This window comes from Phyllobates terribilis, unplaced genomic scaffold, assembly GCF_046119375.1.
Source record: "Phyllobates terribilis strain yellow unplaced genomic scaffold, ASM4611937v1 Scaffold_9__5_contigs__length_417890890, whole genome shotgun sequence".
In the NCBI taxonomy this organism is placed as follows: domain Eukaryota; kingdom Metazoa; phylum Chordata; class Amphibia; order Anura; family Dendrobatidae; genus Phyllobates; species Phyllobates terribilis.
Window position 1 is genome coordinate 351,976,635 of NW_027362769.1, and position 26,047 is coordinate 352,002,681.

The 26,047-nt window shown below is 42.7% G+C and overlaps 2 protein-coding genes across 2 annotated transcripts in view; both read left to right on the forward strand.

The window, feature by feature from the left end:
• The first annotated feature begins 2,916 nt into the window (after positions 1 to 2,916).
• Positions 2,917 to 17,800, forward strand: EIF3B (eukaryotic translation initiation factor 3 subunit B). Its single transcript, XM_073648140.1, has 19 exons — positions 2,917 to 3,236; positions 7,646 to 7,838; positions 8,227 to 8,346; positions 8,423 to 8,480; positions 8,654 to 8,782; positions 9,852 to 10,009; positions 10,462 to 10,593; positions 10,677 to 10,743; positions 12,072 to 12,118; positions 12,512 to 12,722; positions 12,799 to 12,871; positions 14,170 to 14,292; positions 14,391 to 14,469; positions 14,854 to 14,992; positions 15,172 to 15,297; positions 15,381 to 15,458; positions 15,771 to 15,879; positions 16,171 to 16,283; positions 17,303 to 17,800. Exons 1-18 carry the CDS (start codon positions 3,113 to 3,115, stop codon positions 16,266 to 16,268), a joined length of 2,064 nt encoding a protein of 687 aa, XP_073504241.1. The 5' UTR covers positions 2,917 to 3,112; the 3' UTR covers positions 16,269 to 16,283; positions 17,303 to 17,800.
• Positions 17,801 to 23,390: 5,590 nt separating this feature from the next.
• The window catches only part of LOC141161001 (kinesin-like protein KIF19), an 83,070-nt gene continuing 80,413 nt past the window's right edge, over positions 23,391 to 26,047 (forward strand). The window contains exons 1-2 of the mRNA XM_073645792.1: positions 23,391 to 23,432; positions 23,633 to 23,713. Of these exons, the coding sequence (XP_073501893.1) occupies positions 23,391 to 23,432; positions 23,633 to 23,713 (123 nt within the window). The remainder of the gene's footprint in view (positions 23,433 to 23,632; positions 23,714 to 26,047) is intronic.

The following is a 26,047-nucleotide window of genomic DNA, read 5'->3' on the forward strand; positions in this document are numbered from 1 at the left end:
ACAACATCCTCAAGGAGTTTGTATGTTCTCCCTATGTTTGTGTGGGTTTCCTCTGTGTTCTCCTGTTTCCTCCCACACTTCAAAGACATACTGATAGGGAATTTAGATTGTGAGCCCCAATGGGGACAGTGTCCATAATGTCTGTAAAGCACTGTGGAATTAATGGCACTATATAACTGAGTAAAAAAAAAATATATATATATATATATATATATACCAGACTGAAAACATATAGCCAGCACCTGATACATGCTGTCTGTGGTTTGTTCATAAAAAAATATTTTCAAGTGTTTTTGTAAGTGGATCTGCTTCAAAATCCTCTTAGTGGCAATGTGAACATGATGTATTTTTAGACAGCTTATCTCAGGTTGGATAAAAAAAAAATCAGCAGCCTGAAATCGGACATGCCAGATCTTTATCATCTGTCCAGGGCTTAGCACTGATCCCTTCGCTTTGGCAAAGTTTGAAAAGTTGTGAAAAATGCCTATAGTGACCCAAACTAACAGCATAGCCCATGCTAAGGCCTAATGTTTTTGCATTAACCCCGAGTGCAGGTTCAAATTCCCTAAGACGATTAAAAGAAAAAAAGTATAAAAAAAAAGTTTTTAAACTATTAAAAATAAAAGTTTGAATCGCCCTCCTTTTTCTTATCCAAAAATTAATTTGGAATTACCACATTCATATTATGGTCAATATACAAAAAAATGCAACTAAAAGCTATAAAAAGTTTGATCCCAAAATGGTAGCAAAAAAATTACAACTCATGGCGACACAAACATAATTTTTTATTTAAAAAGTTAAATTTTTTTTATCCATTAAAATTTATAGTGGTGTGAAAAAGTGTTTGCCCCTCTTCCTGATTTCTTAATTCTTTTGCATGTTTGTCACACTTAAATGTTTCAGATCACAAAATAAATGTAAATATTAGACAGATAACACAAGTAAGCACAAAATGCAGTTTTTAAATGAAGGTCTTTACCATTAAGGGAAAAAGAAATCCAAACCTACAGGGCCCTGTGTGAAAAAGTGATTGCCCCCTAAACCTAATAACTGGTTGGGTCACCCTGAGCAGCAACAACTGCAATCAAGCGTTTGTGATAACTGACAATGAGTCTCTTACAACGCTCTGGAGGAATTTTGGCCCATTCATCTTTGCAAAATTGTTGTAATTCAGCCACATTAGAGGGTTTCCGAGCATGAACCGCCTTTTTAAGGTCATGCCACAGCATCTCAGTTGGATTAAGGTCGGGACTTTGACTAGGCCACTTCAAAGTCTTAATTTTGTTTTTCTTAAGCCATTCAGAGGTGGACTTCCTGGTGTGTTTTGGATCATTGTCCTACTGCATAACACAAGTGCGCTTCAGCTTAAGATCACGAACAGATGGCCGGACATTCTCCTTCAGGATTTTTTGGTAGACAGCAGAATTCATGGTTCCATTTACCACAGCAAATCTTCCAGGTCCTGAAGCAGCAAAACAGCCCCAGACCATCACACTACCACCACCATATTTTACTGTTGGTATGATGTTCCTTTTCTGAAATGCTGCGTTACTTCTACGCCAGATGTAATGGGACATACACCTTCCAAAAAGTTCAACTTTTGTCTCATCAGTCCCCAGAGAATTCTTCCAAAAGTCTTGGCGATCATCAAGATGTTTTCTGGTAAAACTGAGATGAGCCTTTATGTTCTTTTTGCTCATCAGTGGTTTTCGTCTTGGAACTCTGCCATGCATGCCATTTTTGCCCAGTCTCTTTCTTATGGTGGAGTCATGAACACTGACCTTAACCGAGGCAAGTGAGGCCTGCAGTTCTTTGGATGTTGTTGTGGGGTCTTTTGTGACCTCTTGGATGAGTCGTTGCTGCGCTCTTGCGGTAATTTTGGTCGGCTGGCCACTCCTGGGAAGGTTCACCACTGTTCCATGTTTTCGCCATTTGTGGATAATGGCTCTCACTGTGGTTCGCTGGAGTCACAAACCTTTAGAAATGGCTTTATAACCTTTTCCAGACTGATAGATCTCAATTACTTTGTTTTTCATTTGTTCCTGAATTTCTTTGGATCGCAGCATGATGTCTAGCTTTTGATGATCTTTTCGTCTACTTCACTTTGTCAGGCAGGTCCTATTTAAGTGATTTCTTGATTGAGAACAGGTGTAACAGTAATCAGGCCTGTGTGTGGCTGGGGAAATTGAACTCAGCTTCCCAAAGATGTGATAAGCCACAGTTAATGGACCACAGGGGTAATGACCAGAAGTGAGCGCATCATAGGGGTCTCTATATAGACATGGTCACAGCCCCCGTATTACGGCGCTGTCGTCTTGACAACCCTTTACGTATCTGTATAGATACACATCCGATAATCCAGAGAGTTTGGTCATCCGGAACCCATTCAGTTTCCGGTTCTGCACCCCCAAAGCCGAATTATGGCCATTTTTCACTTTTGAGCTCTCGTTTTTTTCTGATGCCATTCGCTTTCCCACAAAATTACTTATTTCTTCTCAGGATAGTGGGAAAGCTGGGTAACGGCCGCTGAAAACCTTTTCCCCAGATACAGAACATGACACTTTTCGCTTCATTAATGTGTTATTGGACAGAAATTTTTATTAACTGAGTGACTTTAATAACGTTTGTATTAAACTTTTAATCACGAATGTGACGCGGCACAACGGCGCCGCCCGCGCACACCGCACTGAGGCGTCAGCAATGTTAGAACGCAACTTAACGGCCGCCATCTTGGACGAGTCCACTTCTCTTTCGTAGGGGGAGACATTTTTCACTGTGGCGGCTCAAAATTGTTTTATGTTAAAAGACAAGTGACTGGTTATAACATTATCAGGAGTGTAAATTATATTACTATGCAATACACGCGTTATATCCATCAGTTTTCCAGTCTGGGTGGTTAAGGAGGGACATGACTAGGGAGGTGTTCACCCCTCTGCGCCGTGTTGGTTCGCTCCTTTTCCGCCCGGCGCCGGGTCCAGTGCACATGGCCTGGTAGTGCCGCGAAGCCAGGAGCTTCTCTTCTAGACGACGGCAAAGCACCGAAGGCGGTCACCGGTCACCTCGTCCAGCACCACGGAGACCCCGAGCAGCAGCAGAGCGGAGAGAGCGGGCAATGCACCGGGCGGATAACGCGCTAGACGGGCCTGAGCCTGACATGGAGGAGGAGGAGGAGGCCACCGAGGAGGAGATGTCGTTCAGTGACCCGGAGGACTTCGTGGACGACATCACGGAGGAGGGTGAGGACGGCAGTGAGGCTGGGGGCCCTCTCTGTGTGATTGGGGGGCCCCTCTGTGTGCTGGGCCTTCCAGCTGCTGGGGAACTACAACTCCCAGCATGCACTTGCAGCCCGGTCATTTAGACCAATAGAAATCCTTCTTTCTGCTATTGTTTAACCCTTTACATCTTCTCTGCACTTTCATTTTTTTTTGCTGTTTCTCCAGAGCTGCAACTTTTAACTTTTTTTTTTTTTCTGTCCACATTATTTTTTGTTAATGTCACCGTTAATTTTACTGGAAAATAGGGACAAAAAATGCCAAATTTGGTGGAATTGTAAAAAATAATAATAAACTTCTGCCCTTCTTTTTATTTTTTTTTGGGGGGGGGGGGGGGGGTTTAATGTTGTTTGTCGTGCGGTAATAATGGCCTGGAAACGTGAACGTCCGGCTCTGTGTGATTACCGCGATAACAATCCTGCACTTATTTTTACTATTTTTCTATAAGGCCGTGTGCACACAAGGAGTTTTCGATGCTGCGTATTTACAGTTCCAGCGGATTAGATGGGATTTATAGAAATCACGGTCACTTTTTACATTTATTTTATTTTTTACGTAGCGTATACTGGTACCTGCGGTGCGGGTTTCAAATTTGCAGCATGTCAATTTCTTTGCGGATGTTCCTCATAGATTTGCATTAGATGCAGAAAATCCACAGCACCAAAACCGCACGTGCTTTTCTGCAGCGGAAACGCATAAAAAATACGTATATTCCGCAAATGACTGTGTCAATAAAGTTTTGTCAAAGCCAAGTACCAGGAAGTATCAAAAACAAAGCAGCTTTATTTTAAAGCATGACATCGCAACAAGAGACAAAAACCGTAGTGTAAAAAACACAAAAATGCACTGAAAAAACGCAAGTAGTTAAGTGCAGAAAATCTGCAACGTCAATAGCTCATCATAGGAAAGTAGTCTTTGTTGTCTACTACTTGGACAACTCCTTCTCATCCCCCATGCTTGGCCCCGATTAACATTAAAAGGCCTATACTCACCTCCCATGCTGGCGCCATTTCCGTGGTGTCAGCACTCGCGGTCCCAGGCTCCCGTGCTGTTGTTTTGACCCCGGCGCCCAATCAGAGATGGCGTCACTGTCCTCGCCTCTTGTCGAATTGAACATGAGGAAGTCGGAGATCAGCTGCAGCCCGGACCGCCTCTTCATGTTCCGTTTGTCCAAAGGCAGAGACTGACGCCAGCACTGATTGGGCGCTGGAGTCAAGTGTCACAACAACCACATGAGGGTCCCGGGACCGCGAGTGCCGACACTCCTGGAATGGCGCCGGCATGGTAAGTGAGTATAGACTTATTTATTTTACCGGTACCAAACATTTAGATCAAGAAGGGGTTGTCCTACTAGTGGACAACCCCTTTAAAGTGTGTTACCACTACTATTAATAATGAGCCAATGTATTTTTATGTTGAAAATAAGTTTTTGTAATTACCTTGCCCTGCTGTTACTGCCTTTGATCGCCGCCATCACTGGCCGCTCACAGGCATCACGTGACCCCGGCTGCAGCCGACTCTGACATCGGCTGATGTCACGTCAAGTTCCGGCTGCAGCCGGGGGTGACTCAGTTCTGCGTTCCACTGTGAGTGATGGGCTCTGGTGGGGTTCCCCACGCGCGTCCCACCCAGCATCCACTGCACACTTCCCCCTCTCCTCATTCATCGGGAAAGTTTGCGGTGGATGCTGGGTGTGATGCGCGGGGGGAACCCCGCCCACAACCCATCAGCCACCGCTGGGGGCCGCATCGCTGATGTCACACCTCACTTGACGTGACATCAGCGGAAGAAAAAGCCAGCTGCAGCCAGGGGTCACGTAATGCCTGTGAGCAGCCAGCTTATAGCGCCGCCCAGAGGCAATAAGGACAGCAGAAGGTAATTAGAATAACACTTGTGGGCATCGGGTCAGTCATAAAAAGTAGTAACCAACTTCTTTAATAGTGAAGAAAAAAATTGTCTCAATTTTGAGACCTGTTGTTTTTTTTATTATTTCTACATTGATGGAGCTGAGGAAAGGGTTTTTTTTTAATGGTCAAGAAAAATTGTTTGATATTGTTTTGGAGCAAATAAGATGTTTTGACATGATTATTTTTATAGCATTTTCGGGAGGTGCTTGGGCCTATATATTATGCGAAAATAATCACTTTTCCCCCTTATTCATGTGGCAATATTGCATGTTTATTTTAATTTCCGATAAAATATATATATATATATCATTTTATTATTTGTTTATATATATATATTTTTTTTTTTTTATTTTGTCCCCATGGAGAACTTGCACATGTGATCACTTGTCCTATATCCTTAGCCCACACCATGTACTGTACATGCACGGCGGATGTCGGGAAGGATTTAAGCAATACCAATTTGTTTTCATTTAAAAGGGGTTGTCGGGTAACATGTAGTTACTCTATGTGACTGCAGACTTGATAATTGCACGGTCAGGATTCTCCAGTGTCAGCATTAGAACAAAGGTCACATGACCGCGTGCACACTGTCAGGATTCTCCTGTGTCGGCGCCGGAATGACGGTCACGTGACCGTAAATATGCGGTTTGCACACTTCCGACTAGATGGGCACAGCCTCGCTCAATGCAAGCCGGAAACAGTCTAGATGAATGGCCGGGAGTGTGCATAGCTCGTATTTACAGTCACGTAACCGTCGTTCCGGAGCTGACACAGGAGAATCCTGACAGTGTGCACGCGGTGTGAGAATTGTCACTGCAGACTTGTCGTTTTAGACCAGACAACTTTTATAGAAATAAATCCGACAGGAAAAGCAAGCGAGTAAGATCCGTTTCTAGTCACTTAATGGGATGTCTAGGATTCTAACATTTTCTTAAATTCCGTGAATCTGTTGTAATAATTCTTCTCTTGTCTTACAATTAGCGCTGATATTCAGCTTTTCTGTTTCCGGGGACTTCTTGTAATGTCTTGGGTGATGGGGATTACATGACTTATTCGCTGGGGCCTGGGGACAGCTGGATATATGGAGAAGGCTGGTATCACGTCCCCCACAGCCCAAAAAATAAATTGTCAAGTAGATATGTAAAGATGTTGCCCGATTGACCAGATATCAGGTTCTTCTGGCGCCTGAGCTGCCCACCTCTCGGAGCGGAAAAATGTAATATATGGGGAATAGCGCCGCAAAGGGTACGTTGTCCACGCGGAATATTCTCCAGCACTAAATTGTATGATTTTTGCTGTAGATTCCTCCATTGCAAACCTTGCGGATATTTGGATATTTCTGCACTCTTGATTGGTGCTAAAACATAGGGACAGCAGCTCGGCTCTCGTCTGTCATGGATTATGGAGGGGAGCTGAGTGCGTCGGCCCCTTTGTTTTGGGGCTCTCTGCAGACATCAGAATCTGACATGTCAAAAGTTTTCCCAAAAGTACAGAAAAGAAAAAAAAAAGCAGCTGCAGGTTGAAACAAACCCACATGAGTACAAGGTGCGGTTCTTCTGTGGCTTTGCCATGTGGTGAATACACCCTAAAGGACAGCCGTGAATACTGATAACCGGCTCTTGCTTTAGTCTAGTAACTACTACAAAGCTAATCATCCACCAGGACTTGTATCGCCACATTCTCTCTCCCCCTCCAATGCACTGATGGATGATGGGCTTTGTAGTACAGCTGCCGCCAGGGACCACAGGAGACGGCTGGCTGTGGATGATAACCTTGTCTTTGCCAGCGCAGAATATATGTGCGTGTTCCCAGCGGGTGCAGGAGATTGCAGCACGGAGGCGGTATAACATGTCCTCAGTATAAATACAGCTCCTTCTCTATGGAGACCATTACATCTGATGCTGTGAGACATCATTGGTTCCTGTTCTGATTCTCTGCATGGCTGACATGTAATGTGATATATGTCTGGCTATTTGCCGGCAGCGTGACTCGGTAAGATCAGCTGATGGCCCTGGGGGCTGCATTCCCTGATGAGACTCGGTGCCGCTCCTGACCAGTTATTGTCTGATATTGCAATTCTGCAATGTTCATGTGAATGGGCTGCCAGGTTATTAGTGCTGCTGTGCTGGAGAAAAGCCACTGTGCTGGAGAAAGGCCACAGAGGTCACTGCTGTTTATTATGCGATGTGACCACTCCAGTATAAGCATTGTGATATTTCCTATTAATAGTCCATGAACCCTTCCCGCCACCATTTATTGCACTGGCGGTGAGAATTTTCCATGCAAAGAGAGGTGGCAGAAGTCATTCTAGTTTTCACATATCCTCCTCCGCCATATGTCACGGGAGCAAGAATCGCTGGGGCAGGCTGCATGTCTTGTCTGTCGCTGACCTTACCCTCCTTTTTCCTTTCTTTGTACATAGAGATGAGCGATGGACCCCTTTTAGTTTTTTTTTTATTTCCTTAGAATTGCTCGATGATATTCTAAAAGATCGCCCTCAGGAAGCAGACGGCATCGACTCCGTGGTCGTAGTGGATAACGTACCGCAGGTTGGACCTGACCGCCTGGAGAAGCTGAAAAACGTCATCAATAAAATTTTCTCCAAGTTTGGAAAAATTACCAACGAGTATTATGCGGAAGCGGATGGGACAACTAAAGGGTGCGTATCGGTAAAAAACAAAGTGGCGATTGTGGAGGAATCCACATAAAGGGATTTTTTAAAACTAAATAACTGATCAAGCACAGGCGCTTGGTGCACCCTTGGTGTGGCCAAACAGTTGAGGTCATCTTCCCACTCATTTTTTTTTTATTAACTTTTCCTTGATTGACAGCTTTGGCTTCACAGGAGCGCAATAAGTGTGAAAATAGATGAGAAGGTGCACCGAGCGCTTGTGCTTGGTTTGAACAGTCATTTTGTGCTGACAGTCCTTTTTAACGGAAATATTCTTTGCAGTCCGGTGAATGAAGATAAGTTATTGCACTTGGTTTCCAGACATCAGTAGATACCTGACGTTCATCTTCTCATTTATTCTGTTCCCTCACCCTAGGTACATTTTCCTGGAGTATGCATTACCAGCCCACGCTCAGGACGCCGTGAAGAACGCGGACGGATACAAGCTGGACAAGCAGCACACTTTCCGAGTGAACCTTTTCACAGATTTTGACAAGTGAGTTCAATCCGATGTGATACGAGGCCTTTCTTTGCTGTAAGATATAATTAACCGCTTGTTTCCCCTCTTGCAGATATATGGTCATTGGTGATGAATGGGAAGTCCCTGAAAAGCAGCCGTTTAAAGACTTTGTAAGTGTATATCGTGTGTTCCTGGAGGGGCATGGGTTTTCTTTATGGGTGTAATGCTACCTGTTATTACGTAAGAGTTTGACGTTGGCAACGTGCAAGATAAGGGCTGAGCTCTGTGTGTACGCCTCTATAATTACATGGCTCACCCATCTTTGTTTTTTTTTCTTTTCTAGGGTAACCTCCGATCTTGGCTTGAAGATGCAGACTGCAGGGATCAGTTCAGTGTTATATTCGAGTCCGGTGATAGGACGACGATATTCTGGAACGATGTGAAAGAGCCAGTTCCAGTGGAGGAGAGAGCTGTACGTGGTTCAGTAGCGTCATGGGGAGCCGTAGTGGTCACTCGCTCATATTATCCTTTTTAATTTTGCATGCGGATCTCCGTTTAATCAGGCCTATATTCAAATGTCAGATTTGCTGCAGACGTTTTTGTGACTGTTTCATCTGGATGGGATTTGCAAAACTCCATGCTTTTGATACAGAAACAAATCCATTTGCATAATTTTAACCTGATTTTAATTGCAACAGATCTGCCATTTTTTGTTTTTCTCTACATATGTAATAATAAACAGAACTTTTTAATCCCAGACGCGGACAGCGCTTCATTTTTAAGCGCGTGGGATGAATATAGCTCCAGCCAAAAAATGGAAAAAATGTAATTCTCTTTACTTACAGTGAAGGTTTAAAGAAGTTGTCAAATACTTTATATTACCCACCCAATGTATTCCTCCCGTGGCCCTTAAGACTTTTTGTAATTACCTTACGTTTCTGTTTCTGCCTGTGAGCGGCGCTATCGGCCGCTCACTGGCATCATGTGATCCCGTGCTGACCTCGCGTGGGTCCCCGAGGTGGCTGCTGGGTTGTGGGCGGGGTTACCCCCGTGTCACACTCAGCATCTACCGTACGCTTTCCCAATGAATGGAGAGAGAGGCAGAGCGCACGGTGGATGACAGGTGTGACGCGGGGGTTAATCCCATCCACAGCCTGGCATCCACCGTGGAACGCGGAAGACAAAGATTCCCGGGTCTTTGCCTACAGCAGGCTGCTCTCAGATGTGGTAGCAAAAACCTGACCGATTCCCTTTAAAAGGAGCCTGTCCGCACAAGCTGACTGTTCAAACCAAGCACAGGCGCTCTGTGCACCTTTTGGCATAGATAAAGAACAAGAAGGTGGGAGGGTGCGCCGAAGAGTTTGGCCGCACCGAGGGTGCGCCGAGCGCCTATTCTTGGTTTGAAGTCATTTTGTGCTGACAGCCTCCCTTTAAATTTGACAAGTGCAATCATTTAGACTCCTGCTTTGTCGTTTATTCTTTTTAGATAAAAATTAAGGCTGAGATACAGTTGTTTTTTTTTTTCTTTTCTTTGGATTTAGAGATGGACTGAAACATATGTGCGTTGGTCTCCAAGAGGCACTTACCTGGCCACCTTTCATCAGAGAGGAATTGCCCTTTGGGGTGGGGAGAAATTCAAGCAGATCCAGAGGTTTAGCCATCAAGGCGTACAACTCATTGACTTTTCTCCATGTGAAAGGTGGGTATGTTTGATATTAGTTTAAAGGGAACCAGTCGTTAAAACCACGGGCAGCATAAATGGGACGTTGGCTTCACGATTGCAGTCATGGTCTGATTTTACTTAAACGTTGCACTGTTTCAAAGTAGTGTATGCTGCAGTTGCGCAGCCAATGTCTTATTCTTGCTTCCCATGGTTTGGGCAGCATGCATCTAATGACATGTTCTCTTGATAAAATAATTTTTTTTTCTGGAATCACAAAATTCAAGACCTATTGTCAGGATAGGCCTGAAGTATCAGAAGCTTGGCCTCCAGCCGATCAGCTGTTTGGAAGGTCCACAACATTGCAGCCTCTTCGTTGTCTATGTTGCGGCTCCACTAACTATTGAATTGTCCTATTCGTGTGTTTCTTTATATGTTGTTTTTTTATTTATTTTTTTTTAAAGCTAAAATGCTCCTTTATTTTCTGGTAGGTATCTTGTTACATTTAGCCCTCTGATGGACACCAAGGACGACCCTCAAGCCATTATTATCTGGGACACATTGACGGGACAGAAGAAGAGAGGATTCCACTGTGAGAGCTCAGCGCACTGGCCAATCTTTAAGTATGTGAAGTAATCCTATATTTTTTTGTTGTGTTCCTCTTTGACTTGTTGCACGTGCCTGAGCATCTTTCACCTTTCTGCAGGTGGAGTCACGATGGCAAGTTCTTCGCTAGAATGACCCCAGACACGCTTAGTATTTATGAAACTCCTGTAAGTATTTTGCCGATTTTCCTTTTTATAATATATTAATATTTGCCAGAGCATATTAGGAAATCTGTAAGGACTTTTAGTAAAATGCTTATTCCCTTAGGGTCAATTCACACTATGTTGTAGTATACTTCAGGAGGATTTCCTCCAACATATGCCACTGTTTACACTCTTATGTTAAAGGAGAAAAAAAAAGTATACTCATTGTAAAATGGAAATATAAATATATCAGTTAGCCAGTAGATGGCATCACAAAACAAATAGGAAAAAGTAGAACCATATAAATTCCTGTCGTAACCCTTAGTGGTGTATTTATCCAATAAGACCTACCGTTTCCAAAGGGAATTCTACCTAACATGAATATGACAAATAGATGGGGTATCTGTTCCTTTTGGAAACTGTAGGTCTTAACAAATAATTCATCAAATGATAAGACCTATAGATACCACATCTATTTGTTATATTCATGTTAGGTAGAATTTATTTTGGAAATTTATAGGTCTTATAACTTCATGAATTATTTATGTGGTTCCATGTACTGGCTAATTGATTTATATCTTTGCATTTTATCTAAATTTTGTTAATTCATTTTGTGTTTAATCCTGTTACTGGCTCAGTTGCACATTTTCTTATCTGAACTGCTGTTCTCATAGTGCAGAACCATATTTATCAGTCCTATAGTGGTGGGTGCATAACGGGTTTACTATGGTTTAAATTGCCTACTTCAATGTACAATTATTATTCTCTTATGTCCTTGGACCGATTGATAATATTGGTTCAACCCCCAAAAGTATTGCACTCACCAGACCCCAAACAATTACTACTTGGCATGGCTCTCGTGCACACACATCTGCGTCACTATCAGATGTCTGCTTTCTTTGATGTAGGGTCCTCCTGTTTTCTTTAACTTTTTAGCTGCCTGGACACTTTCTTATTGAACCACATCCAGGGCTTATTTTTGGAGTAGGGCTTATATTTTAAGCATACTCCAAAATTATGTTGGGTCTTATTTTTGGGGAAACGCAGTACTTCAATCCCCTTTTTCTGCAGTGATTGGCTGCAGCGGTATTTCACGTGACCCTTGTAGGAAGTAAGCAGTGACTTGTGTGGACCACCAGAGCGGCAGGAGGGGATTGCTAGTACAGCAGCTCTGGATATTACTGAATTGATGGATGATAATAGCAGCTGATCTCCTGTACCCGGCAGCAGTCCTTTCAGTGCTGCGGGTGGTGGATCCGCACCCATCTGATGATGACCTATCCTATGGGTCTTTTATTCTTGGACAACTCCTTTTTAAGTTGATGATTTTATTTTATTTTTTCTCCTTTTAGTCTATGGGCCTTTTGGATAAGAAGAGTCTGAAGATTACAGGGATAAAGTGAGTGAAGAGCTGCTATTTCTACCTCTTTATCTGCCTTGCAAGCCTTTTTTAACCCTTTATCCCCTTTAAGAGTATGTGCACACAATGTCTTTTTAGATGTTTGCGGACCTACTGAGTTTTTGGGGAGGAAGATGTTCCAAGACATTTTCTCGCATAAACCAGTGAGCGGCGGCAGCCACCTGTCAAACGCTCAGGTTACGTCTTTACCTGAAGTGGTTTAAAGATGCTTAAAAGGCTGAACTTGTGCACAGCAAGTCTTTTTGAAATAGAAATGCTTCTGTTCATTCTTTTTAGCATTTATCACTTATTTGAGGAAGGGGGTGTACAGAACGTATCAGCCTAAAAAAGGTGTTGTGTGCACATGACCTTACATTGCATTTTTCTGTTCAGAGACTTCTCCTGGTCCCCGGGCGGTAACATCTTAGCATTCTGGGTCCCAGAAGATAAAGACATCCCAGCCAGAGTGACGCTAATGCAGCTGCCATCCAGACAGGAGATCAGAGTCAGGAATCTGTTCAATGTGGTCGACTGCAAGTTGCATTGGCAGAAGAACGGCGACTACCTGTGCGTGAAGGTGGACAGGACTCCTAAGGGCACACAGGTAGGCTCCTTTCCGGGCGTGCTCTGCTAACAAGCCGTTTTGGGGCACTAACTTACAAGTCTTATCTCGCCCATAGGGTGTCGTGACCAATTTTGAGATCTTTAGAATGAGAGAGAAGCAAGTTCCAGTCGACGTAGTTGAAATGAAAGGTAAGCCGTCCCCTCGTCAATGACTGCTGCTGCCTAAAGGTGTCACATGAGTTTTTATTGCTTGTATTGGCTCAGACCAGAGTCTTTAAAGGGCTATTCCCATCTTAGACATCCATGTCATGTCTTGGCCACTCGAATGATGAAAAAGACTGCTAATATGTTGCTGCCTTCTTCATTCACTTCCTTGGGAGTTGCTATGTATTGGGGCACAGAGGTCAAAACAGTGCCCCGTTGGGCTCAATCAGGAAAATTAGAAACTTACACAGAATGACTTTTTTTTTTACAATGGTAATCTATAAGATTTATTCCACTATTTTTATTTTTTTATTTTTTTTTTACTCGCGTATATGGCGCCATTAATTCCACAGCACTTAACACACATGATCATCATCGCTGTCCCCAATGGGACTCACAATCTATATTCCCTATCAGTATGTCTTTGGTATGTGGGAAGAAACCGGAGAACCCGGAGGAAACCCAGGCAAACTTGGGGAGAACATACAAACTCCTTGCAGATGTTGTCCTTGCTGGGATTTGAACCCAGGACCCCAGCGTTACAAGGCTGCAGTGCTAACCACTGAGCCACCGTGCTACCTGTACACAAAGTAATAGGATTAGGCAGCGAACAGAGCCTAATTCTGAATATCTACAAAGTCATACTGAACAAGCTGCAAAGACATTGTCCAGAGGGTGTTCCCATATATATAACATATTCAATTTCCCATAGAACTGAATGTAGAAATGGCACGTGCCACCACCTTACCATCGGTAACGGGCCGGGCCCCTTTGGCCATTTAGATGCAGTACTAAGGAATGACATCTGTGGATATGCAATACATGTTGGAGATGAACATTCCTTTATGCCTGGTTGGGTTTGTAGCTTTTTTGCGATACAGATACTGTAGTTGTCCTAAACTGACAATAGTAGAGCCCCCCCATAAATGACTGATCGGGCAAACACTACCTGTCCATACACAGCAATGCTTGGCTTGGATACTCCTGTGTTTTCTATGAGAAAGCTGCAGTCTTGGAGAACAAAAGATTGACTTTTGGAAATCGGCAATGCTGAATCCTTCTCTCGTCATCATCTATCGGGGAAGAATCGGGAGGTGCCCATACACATTAGACTGTTGGCCTGTATTTGCAGGTTCGGCCGACTTTAGTCTGTATGGCAGCTTTAAGGCAATAATACAAAATCATTGCAATGTGAGGTTTCCCAATTTGGTGGGAGTGCTGAAAATGAGCGTTGTGGCGTTGTGATCACGTGCATATAAATGTACACGTCTTGTAATCTGTAGATGGCATCATCGCCTTTGCTTGGGAGCCCAATGGAAGCAAGTTCGCCGTGCTCCATGGAGAAGTTCCTCGGATATCCGTCTCATTCTATCATGTCAAGAACAATGGAAAAATTGAATTGATAAGTGAGTTCACATTATAAGTTGGAGTGGTATTAATAAAAATCAGATTTTTTATTTTTTGCTTACCGGTCCTACATTCTTTTTTTTTTTTTTTCTTTCAGAGATGTATGACAAGCAGCAAGCTAATACAATCTTCTGGAGTCCCCAGGGTCAGTTCTTGGTCCTTGCAGGTTTACGAAGGTGAGAATAATGTATTGCAGAGCTGGATTCTAGGTTGTGTGTTTTTCTGTGTTTTTTTGTCGAAGGGCTTAAAGGTTTCTTTAACTGGTCACAGTTTCTTGAAGAAACTTGTGCTAATATGACAGCCAGTGTCATAATAAAATTGCAAAACGTGCCCAAGTTGATCATAAAAGCACTAGTTTCTTCCCCCAATAGCGACCATCTCTGAATGAATCTTCTTTATGACATCCATATTTTTTGGGCATTGTATGAGATTGTTTTACAGTTCTCCAAAATGTTACAAACAGATCACCCGTCCCCTCTTTTGCCACAAAATGGAGTAGTGTGAACAGGCTTTGCACGGTTCCCGGGTGCTGTTTTAATCCACTGACTTTGTGCTTGCAGCATGAATGGAGCCCTGGCTTTTGTGGACACTTCAGATTGCACCATAATGAACATTGCAGAGCATTATACAGCATCCGACGTGGAATGGGATCCAACGGGCCGTTACGTCGTCACTTCAGTGTCCTGGTGGAGCCACAAAGTAAGACTCTGATAACGGTTTATTCACGTTTGTGCGATGCACGTGCTCGGCTTTGCCCGTTTAATTGATGATGACATTTTTATTTTTTTTTTCATTCCTTTGGTGAATTATTTTTAATTTTTTTTAAAGTTTGTTTATCAATGTTTTAGATATTTTTAGATTATTTTTATTATTCTTAGGTGGACAATGCATACTGGCTGTGGACTTTCCAAGGCCGACTTCTCCAAAAGAACAACAAGGACAGATTTTGCCAGCTGTTGTGGAGGCCTAGACCGCCAACATTGCTAACCCAAGATCAGATAAAGGTCTGCAGAGTATATATATATATATTTTTTTTGGGCCTTTTTATAAAGAACAAATGTTAACCGTTTTTGTTTCTTCATTATAGCAAATCAAGAAAGATCTGAAGAAGTACTCCAAAATATTTGAGCAGAAAGATCGTTTAAGTCAATCCAAAGCTTCAAAGGTAAAAATTAACACCATTAGCAGCGTTTCTTAAAAATTATATATAAATATATTACTATTTTTTATTAGTATTTATATTAAATATTTTATTAGTATTAATAAAAATATTTTTTCTTATCACGCATTGGTTTGTCATGGCTTTTCCTCATTTTTTTTTTTCGTTTTTTGCTTTCCAAATATTTTCTGGCATATGTGTTGTAACTAAAGCAAAGTGTATGAAAGGAACGCGCTTCTTAAATAACAAACGCTGGTCTTAATACATATTGCATTTTTTTTTTTAAGATGTCTTAAATGTATCTTTTCATATTTAAAGGAACTGATTGACCGCAGGAGAACCATGATGGAAGAATACAAACAATACAGAGAGATGGCACAGAAACTGTATATGGAGCAGAAAAATGCTCGCTTGGAGCTTAGAGGCGGTAAGTCGCGTAACCGGCGGCATTAAAGGGGTTGTCCAGTGTTACATAATCCATATTAGTAGCAGTAAAATCTTATTTTCAAGGTACAAACAAGAATAGTAGACCACCGCCTTTAGATCTATCAGCCCTGTTACTGAGCGTCCTGTACAGGGGCCACATGTAGTCCTCAGGCCTGTTACATGGGACTTCCCAGATGTTTAGTTTTATAGAGTCACTGTTAAAGTCCATATATATTTACTTTTCACGTTCACTCATTAAATGTAATCTTATTTTTTGCTTCATTTGTACCAGGAGTTGATACAGATGAGCTTGACAGCAACGTGGACGACTGGGAAGAGGAGACCATTGAATTCTTTGTCACAGAAGAAATTATCCCACTGGAGGAGTAGTCCGCTAGCGTTGTGGTGAGTTGGATTTTGGTTAAAAATATGGTCTATCGGAGTCTAGTTCCTTGCACCTCCACTTATCAGATGATTGCAAACTATTTTTTTTTTGTTTAATGAAGCAGAAGTTTCCAAGTTCTATGAAGAAGTCTTAGTAAGAAAAAATTTAACACCATACCCAGAGTTTTCTGCATTTTGGAGAACGACAGAAACACTATTTATCAATTTGCGATAGTATTTGCTTTAATATTGTGAGTTAGTAACCTGCCCAAAGAATGTTAAAAATATTCCAAAACTTTGTATACAAATTCAGCATTGGTCAGTATAGTCTGACTTTAGAAATGAAGCTTCACCTAAAAACCGTACGTCTGTTTAGGGGGCATATTGTTTGGTTTATGTCCACAAGTCCTTATCAGCCTGAAATCTCTTGACTCAAACTATTTGCCTGTGATGCCGTCAGTATGGGTCACGAGACCTATGGTCCGCTGTACTGGGGATCAGAGATTAAGGCCACTAAGCGAATGTGTAAATTAGCAGTCTTAATGGCAAGGGGTGTTGCTTCCGCCTCACAAGTACTCGTGTTTTTGCATTGGTTTAGGCTAAGTTTACATTAATACAGCACTCTCTGCAGAGCATTACGTCAAGGATTCTCCAAAAAAACTTCATACGATGGGAAGCCGATAGTTACAGTGGACACTGTCTGGTGTCTGTCCTGGCAGTATTAAACTTTTTACGGACATGCACAATAACGTGGCAAACCACAAATCTAGGCCAGACCGACCGTGTCCACAGTGACTACATTCACGTAAATGGTTCTGTCGTAATGCAATCTTTCTGGGATTTAGACAGAAGACTCAACGTAATGTGAACCAAGCCTTCCCCGATCACAACATTTATACTTTTTAGGGATTCAAAAAGTTGACAATTGTAAAGTAAATCTTCACTATGTAATGTGCCAATTGCACAGTGGGACTGTTATCTCTGAGGTTTATATCGGGGAATTATTCCGCTGACTGAGCTTTTGTTCTTTCTCTGTACAGCGTTATCCTTTCCAGCATCAACACTTGTCCTCTACCAAAATACGAAACTCCAAAAGTTCTGTCTTAATCCTCCTCCTCCTGCGACCGTGAATGGACATTACATCATTCTTGTCTGAAGTTGTGCCTTTAACCTTCACCGGAGGATCTTTTAAAGAGCGCTACTTTTTAATCTCTTAATTTCCCGTACCACCACCACCAATTCCATCCTTATCCAAGCAAAGGGAACTCCTGCTCCGCTGCTTGTACGACAAGAGCCTCTCTGCCTCGCCATGACTTTGCCTCCTCGATGCACGTGGGTTCAGCTCGTGAAGGGCCTTTTCTACTTCCGTACTGAATGGACAGTCAGCAGTTCCTACTGGCGGCGGATGATTAGTAAAGATACTCTTGTACTCGGTCCAGATTTTAGCGTGCTGAACCAGCACTACAGTGGACTGTATCCTCCTCCATTCAGATTGCAATGTTGTGGGATTAAAGATGGAATTTAACCTTAATATAAAATGTCTCTGGTTTTATTCTGTTTTGGTTTAGTCTGTACAAGGGTTTCATATGTGACAATTATCAACTCGCAATTCTGGTAACAGACCATCACAGTACCCCATAATGGAATGTGCGCATTGCAAATTAGACAGAAGGCAGCAAAACCTTAAGGTTACGAATGTGTTAAACCTGGGATTCCTCAAATTACCCCCCCCCCCCTATTCTTTCTTTACACACACTTTCTCTCATGCAGCTTCATCAGGTATTCACTTGGAATGGCTTCCAATGCACAGGTCGACTAATCAAGATCCCATTTATGCAATCACTGGCCTTCAGAAAGTGTTTGCGACCACCAGGTTTGTTTTGCAGAGGCCGTTCTATACAGTGCTGACCACTATTCCACATTTTTTCTAAGACCGAATATGGCAAGAACCACTCAACTGAGTAAAGAGAAACAGTTCATCACATTAAGACATGAAGGTCGGTCAATTCAGAAATTGCTAGAACCTTGAAGGCATCCTTAAGCACAGCAATGAAAACCATTAATCCCTATGATGAAACTGTCTCTCACAAGGATTGTCGCAGGATAGGAAGATTAAGAAAAACCCTGCTGCAGAGGATAAGTTCATCAGTTACCAGCCTCAAACTGTAAATTGAGGAATATTGTAATACACATTCTGGTTTGTTTCATACGAGTTCCCATATATGTTCCCTTGTGTGTTTTAATTCCTTCAGTCTGAATTTACAAATAAGCAAATTCCAATAAGAACCAGGAAAACTATTGCATGTCCAGGTGTGTTTGAACAGTCATTTTGTTCTGCCAGTCCCTTTAACAGTATATAAATTGCTGCTTCGTTTTTAGAGAAAACCAACACCGGTGCCCATGTTGTGGGCCAGGCAGATGAAAATTTGACTGCTGGGTGGCAAAAGTTCAGAATTGGAAGAAGATCTGCTTTCCTCTATAAACCTCGCTACTGTTTATTTTTTTTTCCCTCCCATGGGATTTGTCTAGGATTACAGCTCATTCCAGTTCATGTAGAGGTGGCCAGCTGCAATGCTAGTTAGTCTACAGAAGGGAGAGTAGGTTCTCTTCATTATAAAAACTAAAGAAAGGAACATAATGGATAATTTTATGTAGAACTTAATTCACTTTTTTTCTTGTATATTTATTATTTGTACAGTATGTGTCTATATTTTTTTACACATGCAAATCTCCAGATCCCTTGCATCACATTAACCCTTGGAGACACAGCCATTTTTTTTTCTTTCGTATTGATTCAAAGCTTTTTATTTTAATCGACATGACCATATGATTTTGTTTATATATTTTTTTTGAGGACGAGTTGTAGTCTCGAGTGACCCTATTCCTTTTACCTTGTAAAGTTCTGCAAAACAGGAAAAATAAATTCAAGTGAGGTGAAGTTGGGTTGGGAAAAAACCCGGCAATTTTGATTTTACAACTTTCACGTAACAATAACAAAGTAACTGCTGTACGGCTCGTTATGATAATGGTGGCACCAAATCATATGCAGTAAATGGTTTGTTTTGCTACTTAAAAAAATATATAAAATAGCTGAGCTGTTTTTTTTTTTTTTTTCTTTCATGGACAGGGATGAGCAAACCCAGCTGTAAACTTCTTGGTTTGTACCGGATGCTGAACTCCAAACACGGACTTCTCTCGGAAGTCTGCGTTAATGTTCGGATGTTTAATAAAACTTGTTGAAAGGCTGCAGCCTTTCAATCAACAAGCTTTTAAGCTGGGGGCACTTCCAGAGCCATAACAGCCATGCCAAGTATTAGCATGACTGTGATTGGCAAGCGCTACCCGTGACCCAGCCTGCATAACCGATGGATCACGAGTGGCGACACTGCTCGAGTGAGGGACTGAGTAAAATAAATTAAAAAACCATGTGTGGTCCCCCCTTCTTATTAATAACCAGCCAAGGGAAAGCAGACTTCTGTGTGCTGGTCTTATTATGCTGGGAAGGAGCCAATATCTGTGGACCTTCTCAGCCTATTAATATCAGCCCCAAGTTGTCTGCTTTGCTGGTTAAAAATGGGGGACACTAAAAAAAAAAGTGCTCCCCCCCCAACTTTTTTTAATAACTAGCTAAGGTAAAGCAGATAGCTGGGGGCTGCTAGGCTGGGAAGAGCCATGGATATTGTCCCCTTCCCAGCCTAATAAGACCAGTTCTCAGCCGCCCCAGAGATGGCGCATCGCCTCGGCTCTTCCCGATTGCCCTGGTGCATTGTCAATCAGGGCTGTGGGATTATGAGGTTGTTGTCAGCAGTTGGCGCTGACATCAAGCCCACGGGTTAGTAATGGAGTGGGGTCAGGTTGCCACATTACTAACTCCGTAGTCAAAATAAATACAACTCTTTACTTGAGACACCCAGCAGTGGCTGCTGTTCTAGGCTATGGAGCCCCATTCAATGAGCGGTTCTTAATACACTGTAAGACTGAGACGGAGGATCTTTGTGGGGCCCCCATGTGGACTACGGCGGACTGGTGTGTTGTTTTTTTTTTTCTTAATAAATGGGTGAAAGAGGGAAATTGTTGGGGAGTTTATTTTCAAATTGGTATTTTTTTTTTTTGTGTTTATTTCTTTTGACTACGGGGTTAGTAATGGGGGTGTCAGAAAGACACCTCTCCATTACTAACCCATAGACTTGATCAACCCCACAATCCCATTACCCTGATTGCCACCTCACCAGGCAGTTGGGAAGATCTGACGCTAAGCGCCAGAATTGGTGCATCTAATGGATGCGCCATTTGTGTGGTGGCTGAAGGCTGGTCTTATGCTGGGAAGGGGCCAATATCCATGGCCCTTCTCAGCCTTTTAATATCAGCACCCAAAGGTCTGCTTTGGCTTTGCTGGTTATTAAAAATAGGGATGACCCCATTTTTAATAGCCAGCAAAGGCAAAGCAGACAGCTGGGGGTGCTTCCCAGCATATCTTAACTTATAAATTATAAACATAATATAACAAAACATCAGCACAAATGGGGGATACAGATGAAAAAAAGGTGGGTACACCTGGTAAGTATGGCGCATTATATATACTACATTGGGTCAAATGCATATTCCAATAAATAGAAACATAGTGTTAATACATCATAGATACAAAACAGAGGCCACATATAATATTTAAGAGTAATACATATCATTCAATTGTATAGTAATAAGTCACAACATGGCCTGCATAGAAAAACCCAAAACATAAGGGGACTATGCATATAATTTCAAAGAGGGGTAAAGGTAACGTTACCTGCAGTGCACAAAGCCAGGGACCCATCACACCTGACATGCGTTTCGCATTGAAATGCTTCATCCAGGAATGCTTCCCCCCCCCCTGGATGAAGCATTTCATTGCTGTCTGCTTTCCCTTGACTGTTTATTAAAAATAAATGGGACCCCTTGTCGGTTTTTTCATTTATTTATTAGCAAGTACAGTAAAATATACATGCAAGGTGCTGCTCCACTAGGGCCTCCACCTACTGGTTCAAAATTATTATTTTTCCTTAATTTTTATTCCGTTATTTTAAGTCATTTCCCTATCCACGTTTGCTTGCAGGGCAATTGTCCTGCTCTTACTCCCATTTTGCTTCCTTTTTTTCGGCCCCACTAACTCAGCACCAAAGTTTGGGTCCCCATTGACTTATACGGTGTTCGGGTCGGGGGTCAAGTTCTGGTACCCGAACTGAACTTAGGACTAAAGTTCGGCCAAACCCGAACTTCCATGGGTCCCTATTTATGTAGAGTGAGCTGTAGTTTTTGTTGATACCATCTTTAGAGTCCATACTACTTTGTGATCTCTTCATTTTAATTTTTGGGAGGTGACATAACCAATAGACTGATTTTGCCATTTTACGTTTTTTTTTGTTTTTTTTTTTCACTTTCAATGTTCATCGAATGTGATCAATATTTTTAAGTTTTATGAGTTGGGACAATTATGCATGCTGCAATGCCAAATATGTAAAAAAAAAATATTTGTTTTATGTTTTGCTATTTGGGGAAAAATTAGGGTGATTTAAAGAGTAAATTATTTGTATTTAATTTTTTTTTTTTTTGTCCATCATGGAAAGTATGAAACATTGCAGATCACTTTATTAGGGGACCTTTCTTGTAACAAAAAAAAAATATATAAGTGGCTTCTAAACCCCGGCTTTTCCCCAGTCTATTTGCCTGCCTTAGCTCAATTGATATGAGAACGTTCTCTTTTGGAGTACAGCTGATGGCAGTGAAACGGTCAGTTGAGCTCCTGTGTTTCATTATCTTCGGGGAGATTGAGAGTTGTGTTTTTCAGAACAGAGGAGACAAATTCTGGAAACTCTTTCACTGCCATCATCTGTACTCCGAATGAGTATATTCTGATATCAATGCAACTAATGCTAAGTAAATAGCCTGGGGGAAAAGCCGGGGTGTGGAAGCCACTTACATTTTAACATGAAAGAATACAGAACCCCTAATAAACTAATTTGTAAAGTTTCTTAACTTTCCATGCTGGACACAATTATTAAAAATATAGTTTAGTTACTCTTTAAATTTACATTTTTTTTTTTATACATAATGTTTTTTTTTCTACACTTTTAATTAGTCCCCGTTCAGACTTCGAACCTGTGATCTCTTCACTGCCTATGCAGTATTGCAGCATGTTGGCAAACTGAAGATCTATCAAGTCCAGCCACAAACTGCTTCATGGAAGAAGACACTGGGACCTTTTAAATGGCCCCTAGCTTCCGCGAGAGCCCATCGGCACCTTGTGATTACGTCGTGAGGATGGACATCAAAGATGACGGACTCCTCCCTTTCCTAACCCCTTAAATGCTACTGTCACTATTGACTGCAGCATCTTAGGGATTAAACTGTTGCAATCAGATGTCGCCTGTATGTAGCGTGTACCGCTCCATACAGTGATGGTGCACATTTATGGTGTATCACCAAGGTGTTAAATATGATATTTTGGCCACCACTAGGGGGAGCAAAGCTACTTACTGCCAGTTCATGAGCTCCACCTAGTGGTGGCTGCAGGAAGATAGCGTTTTATCATGTAATTTTAGGTTTAGGTAGGGGATTTGGAACCAAAAAAAAAAATCTCATCTATTAGGATGTATTAAAAAAAAAAAAATTGAATCAATGCAGAATTTTGGACATCAATGCGACATGATGATGGCAGGAGGCTGAACACATCATAACGTCCTGCTGCGGTTTTTCTCCCTGTAGTGGCAGTTGCTCGGCAAACTGCTGGTGGCAGACGGCTGGTGCCGCTTGTCGGCCTCCCTGTTTCCGGGCGATGGTATAATCATTTCTTCATTCACCTTCTCAAATCCTGGTGTTACTGGTCCAACATATGTCCTGCTGCATAGAGGAATAGGAAACCCTAAGAAATGCTGCATCCTATAACGTAACTGATGTCTGATCCCGCTGTCACCTGCCTGTGCCGCGTTCCCAGTGGCCCCGTGCACACAGGACCCAGTGCTGATGTCATGCTGCCATGGGACCTTCTGCTTTCCTCTGCGTCTCTCGCTGACTGTGTCATGTAGTAGGATCCGCAGCTGATCACCGCTCCTACCGCAGAGTATCGCACCTCTCACTACACAATCTGGGACAATGAAGAATGCAAAAGATGATTGTCAGCACCGTCCGATCACAGTAAGTGCATTCTTATAACTTAGGAACCCCACTCTGTGCAATCTGCTGTTCCCTGTTATCAGCCATGCTGACTTCAAAGTAGCATCCTTTACTATGATGGCTGATCAGAAGTCCAAAAAAATCCTTACCCCTGTAGTCACGATCTCCAGTTATAAGATCCCCCCGGAGTATGATGTTAGTGTTTTTCTGTACTTTTACAGGTCGCTGTGCGTATTCGACCATTGAATCAGGCAGAAATAGAGGAGGGAATGCAAAGTATAACGTACAAGCTCGGAGAACAAGTAAGGGATATCTATATCTGGCTAACATTCTCTAACATATCGATCTTCAATCTATTTTGTTGTCCCTCTATCTAGACGGCTATATGGATATATCAATCCATTTCCTATCTTTCCATCACATTATCTGTCGTCCATTCATCTACTTAGTTGGCTGCATGTCTAGATATCTGTCCGTCCATCCTAATTCATGCAAACATGCCCTATCTTTTCATTACTCGATCTACTCATTTCCTGTCCGTTCATCCCATATTTAGCAGATATATCATTCGTCCATCCATTTAGGTGTCTATAAATATTGCTATCTGTCACTGTCTTTAAAATAATAATAAAAAAACTAAACCAAATTGAATTGGACTAATCTAGGCAAATTGCAGGCGATAATTCGTATCAACTGTGACCTATCAATCGATCCATCTGTCAATCCCTCCGTTGATCGATCGATCCATCCATCTTTCAATTCATCTCTCGATCCGTCCGTCCGTCTATCGATCCGTCCGTCCATCTGTCGATCCGTCCATCCATCTGTCGATCTGTCCGTCCATCTATCCATCTGTCGATTCATCCATCCATCCATCTGTCGATCCGTCAATCTATCCATCATCCATCTGTCGGTCCATCCATCCATCTGTCTATCCGTCCATCCATCCGTCTGTCTAGCCATCTATCCATCTGTCGATCCATCCGTCCATCCATCTGTCGATCTATCCATCCATCTGTCGATCCGTCCATCCGTCTATCCATCTGTCGATCCATCCGTCGATCCGTCCGTCCATCCATTTGTCGATCCGTCCATCTGTTGATCCGTCCGTCCATCTGTCGATCCATACATCCATGCATCTGTCGATCTGTCAGTCGGTCCATCCATCCATCCGTTGATCCATCTGTTAATCCATCCATCTGTCGATCCGTCAGTCGGTCCATTCATCCATCCATCTGTCGATCCGTCCGTCCATCTATCCATCTGTCGATCCATCCATCTGTTGATCCGTCAATCGATCCATCCATCTCTCGATCCATCTATCTGTCGATCCATCCGTCCATCCATCTGTTGCTCCGTCCGTCCATCTATCCATCTGTATATCCGTCTGTCGATCCGTCCGTCCATCCATCTGTCGATCCGTCCATCCGTTTGTCGATCCATCCGTCCATCTGTCGATCCGTCCATCTATCCATCTGTCGATCCATCCGTCGATCCGTCAATCGATCCATCCATCTGTCGATCCGTCCGTCCATCTATCAGTCGATCCGTCCATCCATCTGTCGATCCATCAGTCCGTCCATCCATCTGTCGATCCGTCCGTCCATCTATCCATCTTTCGAGCCGTCCGTCCATCTATCCATCTGTCGATCCGTCCGTCCATCCGTCTGTCGATCAGTCCATCCGTCTGTCGATCCTTCCGTCCCTCCATCTGTCGATCCGTCCGTCCCTCCATCTGTCGATCCGTCCGTCCCTCCATCTGTCGATCCGTCTGTCGATCCGTCCGTCCATCTGTCGATCCGTCCGTCCATCTGTCGATCCGTCCGTCCATGCATCTGTCGATCCGTCAGTTGGTCCATCCATCCATCCATCTGTTGATCCATCTGTTAATCCATCCATCCATCTGTCGATCCGTAAGTCGGTCCATTCATCCATCCACCTGTCGATTCGTCCATCCATCTGTCGATCCATCCATACATCTGTCGATCCGTCCATCCATCCATCTGTCGATCCGTCCATCCATCTGTCGATCCGTCCGCCCATCCATCCATCCATCCGTTGATCCATCTGTTGATCCATCCATCGATCCATGCATCCATCTTTCGATCCATCCGTCAACACCGATCCGTCTGTCCATCCATCAATCGATTGGTCCTTCTGTCGATCTATCCGTCAATCCATCCATCCAAAAATAAAAACCTGACCTGCACCTTTGAACAGAATAAACCAGGTGTGAACAAGTGGCAAGCTGCTCTGGCTGCATAATATACAATCAAAAGCATACCGCAGCCTCTGTAAGCGCTATGGTGTATGCAAACATTGAATATATGATATTTGGGCAGCATTACTGCTATATAGACTATACTTATACAATGAAGCTACTAAGCGAAGTCAGAGCAGCTTGCACCTGCTTTATTCTGTTCAGAGGTGCTGTGCAGTTTTTTGAGTTATGCTATTTGGGGTGGTTACTGCCTCCTTTTCTGTGTGCCTAAAGCTGTTTTTAATTAATGCTGGATTCTACCTGCCCTTTATATTCATTGGCTTTTAGCCTGGGAGAGGCATGTGTGATAATTATTAGGTTTAGTGTCTTACCACAGAAAGGTCGCCTTGTCATGGCTGATGGGCTCTCAGGAATT